This window comes from Carcharodon carcharias, chromosome 1, assembly GCF_017639515.1.
Source record: "Carcharodon carcharias isolate sCarCar2 chromosome 1, sCarCar2.pri, whole genome shotgun sequence".
Lineage (NCBI taxonomy): Eukaryota > Metazoa > Chordata > Chondrichthyes > Lamniformes > Lamnidae > Carcharodon > Carcharodon carcharias.
The window spans coordinates 241,499,387-241,513,836 of record NC_054467.1 but is presented as its reverse complement, the minus strand read 5'-3'; the positions used below and the strand labels follow the sequence as shown (position 1 = coordinate 241,513,836).

General features: G+C 46.1%; 1 protein-coding gene across 8 annotated transcripts in view; it reads right to left on the bottom strand.

Annotated features, from left to right (window-relative positions):
• The window catches only part of ctnna2 (catenin (cadherin-associated protein), alpha 2), a 1,471,852-nt gene that overhangs the window by 43,567 nt on the left and 1,413,835 nt on the right, over positions 1-14,450 (bottom strand). For 7 of the 8 annotated variants that reach the window (XM_041198108.1, XM_041198115.1, XM_041198125.1 and 4 more), the window contains one exon: positions 2,010-2,144. The exons of the other annotated variant lie outside the window; for it this stretch is intronic. In XM_041198108.1, the coding sequence (XP_041054042.1) occupies positions 2,010-2,144 (135 nt within the window). The remainder of the gene's footprint in view (positions 1-2,009; positions 2,145-14,450) is intronic. 8 annotated transcript variants of the gene reach the window in all.

Genomic DNA, 14,450 nt, shown 5'->3' with positions numbered 1-14,450 from the left:
GTCTACTCTCCAAGAATGACCACTTGGAACCAGCTACCCAAGGGTGGGTGGCACCCATGGAGCCATATCCCAGCATCAAGGACAAGAATGAGAATACATTCAAAACGGAAAATTTCAGAGGTTTCACCTACACTATGAGGCATGAATGAGCAACGTGGTTCTTTTGAATAGTACAATACAGGATTCATGCCCGAAGAGCTGGACAGAAGCCTTCAATGTTTAAAGTTGCTGTTGGCATTCACCTCGGATGAATGCAGGTCCCAGCTGTATGTAAGTTTGAGGAGAAGACGTGTGTCTACAGCTAAAATTTGCATTTATGCGAGCTGCATACAAAAGCACTTGGCTGTATTCTGCTAGTCTGCCACAATAGACTTAAGCTGACATTGAAAAAGCACTCAGTCTGGTAAGAGAAGTGATTTCCGGCTTCACTTGGAACTGGAGGATGGAAGGGTTTTGTTTGGGACTTCAATGCTCATCTCCCAGGGTACTGAGTGCTCCCAGGTCAGCTACAGCATGGTTTCGTACAGTGAAAAAAACTCACTGATCCATCTCAGTGATATGCACCTCAGTGACATAGAATACAATATTTTTTCATTTCCAACACAGCCATCCTATAGCTTCTTTGACTGAGATATCCAAATTTAGTGCCAATTGATAACAAATTAGGAACAGTCTTGCGCAGCGTTCCTACGCCCACTAAGAATTGCACTGAAAATGCTCAGTATTAACATTGATCCTTACACAATGCACTGTGCATCAGCCTTTGCTGAGTGGGTAGCACTCTTGCCTCTTGCTGTGGGTTCAAGCTCCACTCCAGCGACAAGAGCACATAGTCTTGACTGACACTTCAGTGCAATTCTGAGGGAGTGCTGAAGAGCTAGTGGTGACACCTTTAGGCTCAGAGACTAATCTGAGATCCTGACTGCCCTGTCAGGTGAATGTAAAAGATCCCATGGCACCATTTTGAAAAAATGCAGCGGAGTTATCCTGGTGGCCTAGCAATATTTATCCCTCCCTAAATAACGTTGTTCAGTTATTTGTCTTGTTTCTCTTTGTGGGACTGAGCTAGGTGCCAATTGGTAGCCACATTCCCCTACACCAGCAACCACATGTCAAAAGGGCTAGGAAGTGCTTTCATAAAATCATAGAATTTTACAGCAGAACAGAATCGAGGCCATTTGGCCTGCCATGTCTTTGCTGGCTCTTTGAAAGAGCTGCCCGATTAGTCCTGGCCTTTTCCCTGTAACTCTGCAAATTGGTCCTCTTCAAGTGCCGGTCCAATTTTGGGGGTGTCCTAAGGTCATAAAAGTTGCTGCATAAATGGTAGCACGTTCTTTCTTTCTTCTAAGCTGCATGTAGAGAAGCATCCATCCTATCAGTATGGGCTGGCTTCGAACCCTGGTCTGGGACAGATCAGCTCAAAGTTAACTTAAATTTTGCAATGCACACTGAACATCAGTGCCACTGACAGATCATTGGAAACATACATTTGTCCTCCAGCAGCCCTGAGCAAAGTAGCTGTAAGTTATGCCGTGCCATTTACAGTGCTGCAGCATTGATCTTTCTCTGATTCCTGCACTAGCACGCCTCACACAAGTATAAATAACTTTTTCTTTGTTGCAAGAATGATTTAAATAATGCTTCTTGGATTTTGTCACATATGAGTTATTGCAGTTCTAGAACATTCATCACTGGGAGGGGAAAAAAAAAAGTCCCACAGCAGTGGCATAGAATGAAATACAAGACAACCTCAGTTTCTTCAATTTTAAATTCCTCAGGCAGATTTTTAATGAGGTCACAGCAACCGTTAAATATATATATATATATTTTATCTGTCACAGATATACATTAACAAAAAAGGAGCATTATTGCCTAATGAAGCATGCACAGAAGGATACGCTATTAAGAGGCGAATATTCAACAGCACATGTCAGGGAGCATAAGCGAAGTGCCATCAAGATGCTTTAAACCTTTGTGAATCTCAAATGCTATATTTAATTGCTGCTTACCCCAGATACAATCAGCTCTCCTCCCAGGTTTTGGACTTCTGCCTTCACTTTGCTGCAGATGTTAAGCTGGTGACAGTAGAGTGCAATGCGCTGCAGGTAGGCCAACAAGTCCTGCTTACAGGCCGAATCTGGACACTGAAAGAAAACAGTCACAGTCACATCAGCTTTGTTTCTCTTGTTTTTTTGCTCATTTTCCATTCAAAACACTAATTCACATTCCTTTCTCCCCATTCGCCAGCAATCTGCTTCCTAGTTTTCCTTAATTTTAAACGGCTCTTTGCTGTGAGATGACAGTAAAGAAACTGCAGAAGTCCAACTGGCTTTGACATCTCCTCTACACCGTACTTATTTGGCAGGATGTTTGCCTGCTCTAGCCCATTCCAGATTTTCCTGCCAAAGCAAGTGAAATCCTTGGTTAAGAAGAGGCTTCATGCCAGATTACAGTCAAAACTGGATGATTAAGTAATTACGGAACAGCAATGCATCTTTAACCCTTGAAAGGTATTCTGACCTTTTTAAATCATGTCAAAGTTGAACATTACATAATTGGTGTGTCGTTGTTTAGGTATGTACATACTGGGGATGGAAAGAGAAAAGGTTGTTGTGCCTAACAATGCTTTTCATATACTTGCTAGAAGAAGGAATTAGGTGTGGAGACTGGGAGGTGGCATTCACAAATTAGGCATCGATGGGCCTTTTGGTTCCTAAACATATAATGTTTCTTTTTTTGGTACATTAAGTAGCAAAAGAAAATTGAAGGTGGAAGCAACCGTATTAAGGAAGGCTATTTCCGGAAAATGACTTTTATGTTTCCTGGTATATACAGTTTTGTTTTACTCTTTCATGAGATGGTGAGTGTTGCTGGCAAGGCCAACATTTGCTGTCCATGCCCAATTGCCCTTGAGGAGATCTTCTCAAGTTCTGAAGGTTTCCCATGCAGCTAAGACATAGGAACAACTATTGACAAAATAGTAGGGACATCTAGCCGACAATATTGGTCTTTAGAATTGCTTGAGACAGCAGGTCAGCCATAATCATATTGAAAGGCAGAGCAAGCTTGAGGGGCCATATGGTCTACTCCTATTCCTATTTCTTATGCTCTTAAAACTTGTTCCATCACACATCTTCCAGTTCTAATGAAAGTCATTGATCTGAAATGTTATCTCTGTTTCTGTCTTCACAAATGCCACTAAACTGCTGAGTATTCCCAGCATTTCTTTTTCTATTTGTGACAACCTTTATTTGCTAATTAGTGGCTATCTTATTGGGTATAAAGCACTAAGAGATGGCCTGACATCATTGAAGGTGCCTGATCGCCCATGGGGTGTAGGTTCCCTACCATTGTTCCTGATGGTAGAAGTCATTTGTCCTCATTCTGTGCACAGGACATACCTGGGCAATTTTGCACACTGCCAATGTTGTAGCTGTACTGGAATAGCTTGGCTAGGGGTGCGGCAAGTTCTGGAGCAGAGGTCTTCAGTACTATTGCCAGAATATTGGCAGAGCCCATGGCCTTTGCAGTATTCATTGTGTTCAGCCATTTTTTTGAAATCAAATGCATAGAATAGAATTGGCTGATGACTCGAATTGATGACTCCTCAGGTGAGTTGTTTCATTTTCCACTCCCATTTATGACTAGATGTGGTAGGAATGCAAAGCTTATCACAGAATCATCACAGAATCACACAGTGCAGAAAAGGCCATTCGGCCCATCGAGTCTGCACCGACACATGAGAAACACTTGACCTACCTACCTAATCGCATTTACCAGCACTTGGCCCAAGGGGACATAAGTTCAAGGTGAGGGGCAGGAGGTTTAAGGGGGGATGTGAGGAAAAACTTTTTTACCCAAAGGGTGGTGACGGTCTGGAAGGCACTGCCTGGGAGGGTGGTGGAGGCGGGTTGCCTCAAATCCTTTAAAAAGTACCTGGATGAGCACTTGGCACATCATAACATTGTCCTGCCAGTGGGACAGGGATGGTGATGATGGTGTCTGGGACATGAGCTGTAAGGTCTGATTTCATGAGTATGACTATGTCAGGCTGTTGCTTGACTAGTCTGTGAGACAGCTCTCCCAATTTTGGCACAATCCCCCAGATGTTAGTAAGGAGGACTTTGCAGGGCTGCATTTGTCATTGTCGCTTCCAGTGCCTAGGTCAGTGCCAGGTGGTCCGTCCAGTTTCATTTCTTTTAGGTTTCGTAGCAGTTGGATACAATTGAGTAGCTTGCTAAGCCATGTGAGAGGCCATTTCAGAGTAAACTACATTGCTGTAGGTCTGGAGTCACATGTAGGCCAGACTAGGTAAGGACGGCAGATTTCCTTCCCTAAAGGACATTAGTGGACCAGATGGGTTTTTACAACAATTGACAATGCTTTCATGGTTATTGTTAGACTTTAAATTCTAGATTTTTAATTCTAGATTTTTTATTGAATTCAAATTTCACCATCTGCTGTGGTGGGATTCAAACACAGATTCCCCAGAACATTATCCTGCATCTCTGGATTACTAGTTCAATAACAATACAACTACTCCAACACCTCCCCTTAGTGCTTAAAGAGAATACATAGATATACTCACAATTTTTCACATCATGGCCTAATATATTACCAGGCTCTTAATAGGATACCATCTTTCTCGTCACACACTTGCTATGAATTGTTTTACTACAGTTAGATTCCTCCTGATATGTTCACATTGCATTATCGCACAGTATTTTAGAGCTTTACAAAACTGACTTGTTTTATTGACATAAAGATGCTTTTGTTCTAATTTAAGGCGTTTGGTTTATTCTCTCACTCTCATGAAGCCTGGAGTGGGCATGGGCATAGGCTTTGGCAGTGTCAATGGATTAAATTTAAAACCCCTGGCATCCACTACTTGCCCCTGTGACGAATTTGGAAGTGTTAGGGATATTTAATCAGGTGGGAACTCTTATTGCATAGATACTAATTAAGGCACTTAAGTGGGAAATTCCTGCCCATTTTAGGGATTTATCCCGGCATTCAACCAGCGGTTGGGTAGGGAGTCACCACGCAGGAAGCCTGAGAGACAAAACGTGTCAAGTTTGCTTGCGGGCTCCTGGGGGATCCCTTGTTCAACATCACTCAGTGCCTGTTTGAGAGGCCCAGCATAGGGAAAGGGGGAGGGAGCTGCTGAAAGCCACAACCTGCCCTTGCTCCCAATCTTCACTCCACAAACCCCACCCTGCCCTCAATCACCTTTATCTGGGATCTCTCATTGATCTTGGGACTCTGGTGGGTGCAATACCGGCAGCTGCCACTGGTCCCGGTGACAGTAATGGCAGTGGAGGGCTGCTGGCCTCTGATTGGTGGAATTTCCACCCCTGGGGACCTTAGTGCAGGACGAGGCTCAACATTGGTCACTTACGTGCCTGATAAGCACTTAATTCTGGCAGCAACTAGAGGCACTAGTGCTTCCTCCAGTTCTCCAGCTGCTGGGTAAGACCCCTGTCTGAAACATTAAACTTCACCCAATGTGTGGGCAAGGAGTCGGGGGTAAGCAATTCTTGTCAGCAATTTTAGTGTTTTTTTTAAAGATGAAGTAGAATCACATAAAGAATAAATAAGATTAATACTTTTTTTAAAAACAAAATCAAAATTGGGCTGACAAATTATTGCAGAGTTGGAATACTAAATTGATTGAATTTTAATATTTTTCCCCACAATGGGCTCTTCTTCAGTTCTGTATAACAATATAAAAATTATCATGTCATGCAGTTAAAACTGAATGCCAGCTCTATGACTCACTGCTGCAATCTGTCCTATTTCGACCTGTGAATTTCAATTCCTAGTTCCCTAAGGGGATTTGCAAGATGATGGCCACTGACTTCTCCAAAAGGTGAGAGGCAGCTCTCCTAACCTGCTGAAGGGCATAAAAGCGCACTCAGTGTCTGCAAAAGGTCTCATTATAGGAAATTAGAATTTTTACTTGGCCGAAGAAATACCCAAATTATCATGCCAATTATTTGAATGTTAAATGTTAATGCCATGTTTTCTGCATTATATAACAATGATTACACTTCAAAAGTACTTCATTGGCTGTAAAGCACTTTGAGCCACCCAGTAGTCATGAAAAGCATTGTTAAGATGCAAGTCTTTTTTCCTTTCTTTATAGATTGTACTCCATTTCAAACTCCTGCGCTTGTTGAATTGATACCAGCAGCCTAAATATTAAATCCAAATAATTCAATTGCAATCACAAGGTGAGTCCAATTTGGCGAATTTCCAGAAATTCTGAAGGAATACTTTGTTAATTTAAGAAGTAGAGGTTGTGAAAGATAAAAGAGGCAAAGGGGATATATCATGACTTTGCGTAATAGCGCAAAACAAATTTTAGGGAGTGGTTTTTACATCATCTCCCTATTTCTACTTACACTGATCTCATTGGAAATAAAAGTCAGGAGAGATGCACAATGGGCTGCCAACTGATTAACCACAGTTTTGCACTACAGGCACCCACTATACCTGGAACAACACTCAAAAATTAGGAGCAAAGGTTTTGATCATACCAACAAAATTATAACTCATGTTGCCACGCAAGAGAATATTTGCCTTCCTTGTGGATGACATGGTCTAACTTTTTTCAGATCAGCTGATGTTCTGACACACTCAAAAACTCATTGTCCTGCTTCAGATTTTCCAAACCAAACTGCTGAAATTTGGAGCGCCACTGATACACCACCGCTAAGCTCAGGAACCTTAAACACAGGCAGTCTGTTTAGAATCTAAGCTGGATAACACCGTGTGGATCAGATGGAAAACAGTCCGTCACCCTCGATCGGGCCCCGTCTGTGATTTCAGGCTGGGCTGGCGGCCCAACTAAGGCCCGCCCAGCGTGAAACACGCCTCCTCACTGGCCAGGAAGGGCCGAGCCGGGGTGGGGGCCTGCCAGCTGCTAGGTTCAATGGCCGGTTTAAAAACGGCCCAGGCAGCCACGGGAGGATGTGTGTTCAGCATTCCTAATGGAGTCGAGTGCGGCTGGACACGGTAGGCAGGAGGGTAGGTCGGGTTGGCACTTGGCCCGGTGCTTTTCCGAGGAGTGCCTTGCTATCCTCCTGGAGGAGGTGGCTGCCAGGAGGGACATCCTTGTCTCCAGGGATGGGAGGAGGGGGGCCACCACACCTCACCAAGAGGGCATGGGAGGAGGTGGCAGCAATGGTGAGCAGCCATGATTTGGTGTGGCGCACATGGATACAGTGCCATAAGCACTTCGATGACCCACTACGCTCAGGAAGGGTGAGTACCTTGTTGGCATGGGTCAGTATGCAGAAGTGTAAAGGTCTGGCTGACCCCCTGTGGATCTCAGGTCTGAGTGCCAACTGTCAATGACACCAGAGTTGGCCAAGAGGGTGAGCCCTGGCTGCTTGGAATGAGTGTCTTGCGGCTCGAGGGCCACAACTCGGATGTGCCCTGCGAGGTGTTCCTCAGATGGGGTTGCCCAGGCTGCAATGGCGCGACTCTCTAGCGGAGTAATCAATGCTTCTCTGTTCTTTCAGGAGAAGACAAGCCATAACCAGGCAGAGAGGACACATACAGGTGGAGGGCACCCCAACCTGCTGCTGCTTAGCAGGTTCAAGCAAGACGCCCTGGAGCTTGAGAGTGGGTACGCTCCCCATGTAACCGGGCATAGAGAGGCAGGTGTGCCAGGCGAAGGTAAGAGTGCAATGCACAGAGGTGAGACTTTCAGCTTGTGGAACAATTCTAGTGTAGTCTGTTCATTGATGTGAGCCCTGAACCTGGAGTTGAAAGATGATGGCACCATAATGCAGGTCTCCATGGTCTCACCAGGGTGCCTGGCATGCACAGTGACAGTGTGATGACATTAACTAATGACATGTCCTTGTTCTCCCTTTTAGGTTTGCCAGCAGGTGTCGCTCTGTGGACCCCGAAGGGCCAACCCTGACACCGGAGGGATACTGAGCTTCTGTTGCACCTGTGTCACACCTGCTCTCTGAAGAAGGCACTAGATCAGTGACTGGTATCTTGTTGCACATTCGTGAGGGCACTTCATACTAGCTTGAGGTGCAGGCGGAGGCAGAGAATGCCCAGGATGCCGGCAGTCAGAGGACTGGTAGGGACCAGGACGATGCTCAGTTGAAGATTGATGATGAGCCTTTGGAGTCATCCATTAGGCAGTAGATGCTGGATGTCCAGCGAGATGTGAGGGAGGATCTAGTGGAGATCCATGAGGATATGCGTGCCATGGTCTCTGTTGTGGAGGAGCCAATGCAGCGCAACAGCACTGCATTGACCCTCATGGCCAAGCACACTGCCTCCTCCGTTGAGAGAGTGACAACTCTCATAGAGAGGCAGTTCCAGGAACAGAATCAGGGGTTCCTGGGGTTGTGCTCGGACCTGCAAGCCCTCACACAGGCATGACCTCAGGTGGTCAGTGTCAGTGTTGGAGATGGATGAGGCACCCAGTGTCCCAGCAAGGTGCCCGTCCATCAATGGTGTGCAGGGAGGTCCAGAACAACCTCACGTTGGTGCAGGAGCTGCTTGTCATCTCTTTGGGCTCCTCTCAGTACACTCTGGATGACAGCAGCAGTTCCTCCACCTCTCTGCCAGTGTCCATCACATCTGATGAGGCTGCAGTGACTGGGGAGATGGCAGCTGTGACAATGACCGCTCCCTCCCAGGCGGGGCCAGCACAGACTCCACTGGCCAGAGGACGACCACCAAGGTCATCAAGGTCAACCAGACAGCAGGGTCAGCAGACTGCCTCCTTTGCCGGTGCCAGGCAGGGGGAGCACTTCACAAGCGCAAGTTAAAGGCACCATGAGCACAAGAGGGGTAGGTCATGTGCGATTTTATGTTCATTTATGTTTACTTCATCCATACTGGCCTGGGAATGAAGATGAGGAGTTTATGTAAATAGTTTGGATTTGTCAAAATGAGATAAATTTTGCTTTTGTTGTCATGGCTTGAGTATGAGTCACCTTTTGTTTCATTGGTGCAGGGTACGCCAGTGTGTAATTCTGGCCGTAAGTGGCTCTGAATTTTATTGCACAGGCACTGAGTGCTCTTTGTGTTCAAATGAAAGGGACCTTTCAGACATCTGGGATGGAGGCGGCAGCCCTGGCATGGGGTTGAAGCTGATCTTTCACAGCCGAGCTGAAGGAGCATTGAATCAAGGCGACCCTGGTGTCCCTGCCTCCCTGGAGGTTACTGAGGTCCGGCTCCATGATCTCAGCATTCTCCTCACCATGCTTCTCTTCTGATTCACTACTGGACTCATCATCTGTTGCCTGTGCAGCTGCATCAAGATCTTCTTCCTCCAGTGATCCTCCCCTTGCCAGTGCCAGATTGTGGAGAGCGCAACATGCAACCACTATCAGTGACACCTGCTCTGGGAGGTATTGTAGTGTTTCCCCTGAACAGTCCAGGCATCGGAAGCGCATCTCAAGAAGACCTATGTTGTTCTCTACCACCACCCTTGTGGAGGCATGACTCACACTGTAACGCTGCTCTGCCTCTGTTCTTGGGTGGTGGAGGGGCATCATGAGCCACCTCTCCAACAGTGGTAACCTTGTTACCCAGCAGCCATCCATCCAGTCGGGCTGGGGCACTGAAGACCCTCGGCACCTGGGAGTGTCTCAGGATGTAAGCGTCGTGGAAGCTGCCTGGGTACCTTGCACAGACTTGCAGAATCAGCATCCTGAGGTCACACACTATCTACATGTTCATGGAGTGGAAGCCCTTCCTGTTGACAAAGGCAACCGGCTGACCCGCTGGTGCCTTGATGGCCACATGTATGCAATAATGGCACCCTGGACGTGGGGGAACTCAGCAATCACTGCAGAGCCTCTGGCTCGCTCAGCCTGGCTGGCCTCATCCGTACGGTAAAGAATAAACCTTAGTACCCGCCTGAACAGAGCTTCTGTCACTAGCTTGATGCAACTGTGGACAGCTGATGGGGACACTCCACACAGTTCCCCCACTGAGCCCTGGAAAGAGCTGGAGGCATAGAAGCTGAGGGCCACTGTGACCTTCAGAGCCAATGGCATAGGGTGTCCACCCACAGAGTCAGAGCTGATCTCAGGCCCAATCATCTGGCCAATGGAGGTCAAACTCTCCCTTGAGAGGTGGAGCTTCCTTTAGCATTGGAGCTCAGACATATTGAGGTAGCTGCATCGTCGCCTATAAACCATGGCAGCAGGATAGTGGCGTCTTCTGTGGCTCCTTCTACCTTGGACTACCTGCTGACCCTGCACCCCTTGTGCCTACACCTCTCCTCCCACAGGTCCCTCCCCTGGAAGCTGCGCAAGGACATGTGGCCTCCTCTTCCTCCTCAGAGGAGATGCCTCTAGCAAAGACCACAATTTCCATTACCAAGGTAAGGGAAGGATGTCTGATACCTGGACGGGTCCACACAGTCTGAATCCTCCAGGCAGCAATGAGTCCTGAAACGCAGCCTGGAAATGCTAAAAATGAAGCCCTGGACGGAAATGAGGCTGCCAAGTACCAATAAAGCAACCAGCAGCAAACTATCGCCAAAACACCTCACTACTGACACTGGCAATGCTGCTGAACCTTTTTATCCTGCCCTTGGATGAGGTTTGTGAAAATGTCGGCTGGCTGCCTGCCCGTTTCGCCCATGCGATGAGCAGAAAATTGCACGGGCAAGGAAAAATCACAGTCAGTTGGACCCTTAAGGGCCTTAAAGTGGCCGCTTAATTAATGGTGGGTGCTGCTCTGGCAGCGGCGCTTGCCTGCCCAGCAAAATATCACACGAGTGCGCGATGACGTCGGGACGCTCACCCAACATCATCGCGCACTATTTTACTCCCGATCGGGTCGGACAAAAAATTCTGCCCCTAGAGTCATTCATGGCCTTGGTGTCAGTTGGTAGCAGACTCAGCTTGAAGCCCCATTCAAGAGTTTAATCACAAAGATTAATCATTGTCGTACTGAGGGGGTGCTGCACTGTTGGAGGTGTCCTCCTCTGGTCGAAATGTTAAACCGAGGACCCACCTGCCTGCTCAGGCGAATCCTATGGCATTACTTTGAAGAAGACCAGGGGAATTATCCCAGGTGTGCCGAGCAAAATTCATTCCTCAATCAACATCATAAGGAACAGGTTATCTGGGTCATTATCTCATTGTTTATGGGAGTTTGTTGAGAGTTCATTGGCTGAACATTACAACAGTGACTACACTTCAAAAGTATTTCATTGGCTGTAAAGCACTTTGAGACATGGGGTGGTCATGAAAGGTGCTACAAAAATGCAAATCTTTCTTTTTTTCCTGTTGGGTGGTTGGCTGGCCGGTAACCCATTACCCTATTTGGACATGGCTTTTCTTTATTCTTTCATGGGATGTGGGCATCGCTGGCAAGGCTAGCATTTGTTACCCACCCCACCGAGACCAGTGGCAGGTGTCGGTATTGCACCCACCCAGGAATCAGCAGCACGCCCGTCAATAATTAAAAGACCTATTAAGGCCATTATAAAGATAATTAACCTAAATTTTTCACTGTCCATCCAACCGTACGGCTGCCGGGCAGGTGAAAAGGCCAAGCGGCCTTTGCAATTTTTTGGGAACCTCATTCACGGGCGGGATGAGGTTTCCAACATCAAATAAAAATAAAATAAAATCTTTTAAATTTCATTTATAACATGTCCCTACTGATGTGACAGAGTCACATGAGGGGACATGTTTTATCACATTTTAAAATCTTTATGTGTAATTTTTAGAGCTCTTCATCTCCCTGAGGCAGCTCTGTGCCTCAGGGAGATTTTCAAGTGCTCACTCACGTGGATGCATGAAGCTCCCCACTCGCCCTCCTCCCCACCCCGCCCACACAGGCAGTGCTGAGCACTGCGGCTTGCGTTTCACGCTGGGTGGGCCTTAATTGGCCTGCCAGAGTGAAACCATGGTCTGGCCCCGATCGTGGGCGACAGTTGACTTCTTGACCGCCCCCGCCTGCTCACCCCTGCAAATCCCGCCCGACAAGAGCAAAATTCTTCCCCATATGCGGATGCCAGGTGAGGACAGAATTGTACATATGAAACATTGGCCTGCCTGCTCTCACCACAGTCACTAAATGACCTGCTCTGTGTTTCCAACATTTTCTGATTTTGTTTCAGAGATCTGAGATTGAAGTTTGTCTTTGTAATAGAAGGACACATATGGCAGAAATTTACTGCCCTGTCATGGCAGGGTCAGTGCTGTAAAATTAGGCAAGCCATTCAAAAGTCCATTGGCTTGGGCGGGACCACAAAATCCCACTGCCGTAAAATTCCACCCAAATAATCTACATTCTGCCTCTCCACTCCCTGTAGTATAATAGCCCACCAGTACTTACTGCATGAACTCACACATAATGTACTGACCACTTAAGTAAAGTACTGCCATGAAATTGGTGAGCCAATGGAAATTGGAGGAAAAAGGAAGCAATTCTCACTACCACTATCTGACACTTGAATACATAACAGCATGGACACCACTTCAAAGTAATTCATTGTTTGCAACATTCTGTGGAACCAGATAAAGTGCAATATAAATGCAAGTCTTATTAATTTTTGTAGCACAATAAGAACAAATGCTCACGGTTACCATCACTAACACCTGTGTGGTGAGTTTCTTTCTGAGAGGCTTTCAATTACCTCTGAAGTTTGTTTGGGAGATTGGGCTTACAACAGGGTCTTACACTCAGCTTAGAAGTATACTCCCTTGTATCTTTGCTCTTGAGAGAAGGAAATGAAACTGGAGATAGAGATTAATGGTGGTCTGTCAACCACCTAGGTAGCACTGCTAGAAATGAACAGGAAAGAGAAAAACTGATCATCAGCACTCGATTAGTGCGGGGGAGAACTATACTAAATCAGACTAAGCAATGCTATTAAATTAATGGATGGTTTTGTTGCTATGAGACCTGCTTTTCAGCCTGAAAGAGGCAGTAGCGAAAATCATAACAAAAACAAAATCACTGACTTACCACCAGAGGCCTCTGTATTGCAATTTTCAGGAAGGCCTGGATTTAGGCAGCTAGAAACCTTAGTGACATAATTAAAAATGAGAATAAGGGTCTTACAACACTTTTAGGACCCAAACAATCCATTTTCATGTCAATCGACACTGCCCACAATGTTCCTCAACTCACCCACAAAGTGGTTATGGGCGGGAGGTGGCCACTTGCAGTCAGATAAAGCTGGAAGCAGGTATGACAATGAGTTTTCATTCACTACCTTTGGAATATTGAAACCTTATAAATTGTCCTCAGTTCAACTCCTTGCAGCTTGGTGAGCTCTTTACATGACTCATCAATTTCAATCTGCTGCTCCATTTATTTCCTCATCTCTGTAATGCTTTCACCCTCTTCTTTCATGTTCCTCTCCCCTTGTCTGAGGCTGACCCATACTCTTTTCAGCCTTGGTATTGTATTTGACCCCGAGGTGAGCATCCACCCTTATATCTGTGCTAACACTAAGACTACCTACTTCCACTTACATAACATTGACTGACTCTTGGTCCATGTAGTGCTGAAACCCTCAGCAGTGTCTTTGTTACCTCTAGACTTGACATTTCAACACACTTCTGGCCAGCCTCCCATTTTCCACTTTTCATAAACTTAAGCTCATCCAAACCTCTGCTGCCTGTATCCTGACTCATACTTAGTCTCATTCACCCATCAACCCTGTGCTCACTGATCTAAAATTCTCACCCTTGTTTTCAAATCCCTGCACGGCCTTGCACCCAACCCCCCTTCCCTCCCTATCTCTGTAACCTCCTCCAACATATGCTCCTCCCATTCTAATCCCTTATGCATCCCCAATTCCCCAATGGCTGCGCCTTCAGCTGCCTCAGCCCTAAACTCTGGAATTCCCTCCCTAAACCTCTCCACCTTTTTTTCCTCCTTTAAGAAACTCTCTAAAACCTACCTCTTTGACCAACCTTTTGGTCATCTGCCCTAATATCTTCATATGTGGTTTGATGTGAAATGTTGTTTGATAATTCTCCTGTGAAGCACCTTGGAGCATTTTAATACGTTAAGGGCACTATATATGCAAATTGTTGTTGTTGTTCTGCAACCTCACTTCATTCCTTGCCATGCTGAAATCCCCCACCCCAAAATGGCGGACAGCCTACAAGCAGTGGGATTTGCAGATTTCCCAATTAAAATGAGGCCTTATCAATTCTTATCCAACGCACGCCAAAAATGAAAATTGACACTTCTGTATGTTAGATGGCATTCCAATCACTGATGGTTTTATTCTTTGATGATGGCAGCTCTTCTATTCTATTCCAGAAAGATGGCTTTAACGGTTCAGTCTATGATTATTCTGTTGTCAATTGTAATCCTGTAGATGCAATTAAATGAAGAAGTTGTTTGTAGTTGCAAGACTGCCATGTCAAGTCCTTAACATCTCCGAGGTGACCCAAGGGTTAATTGATAACTCCTATCTGTGTTACGCTATC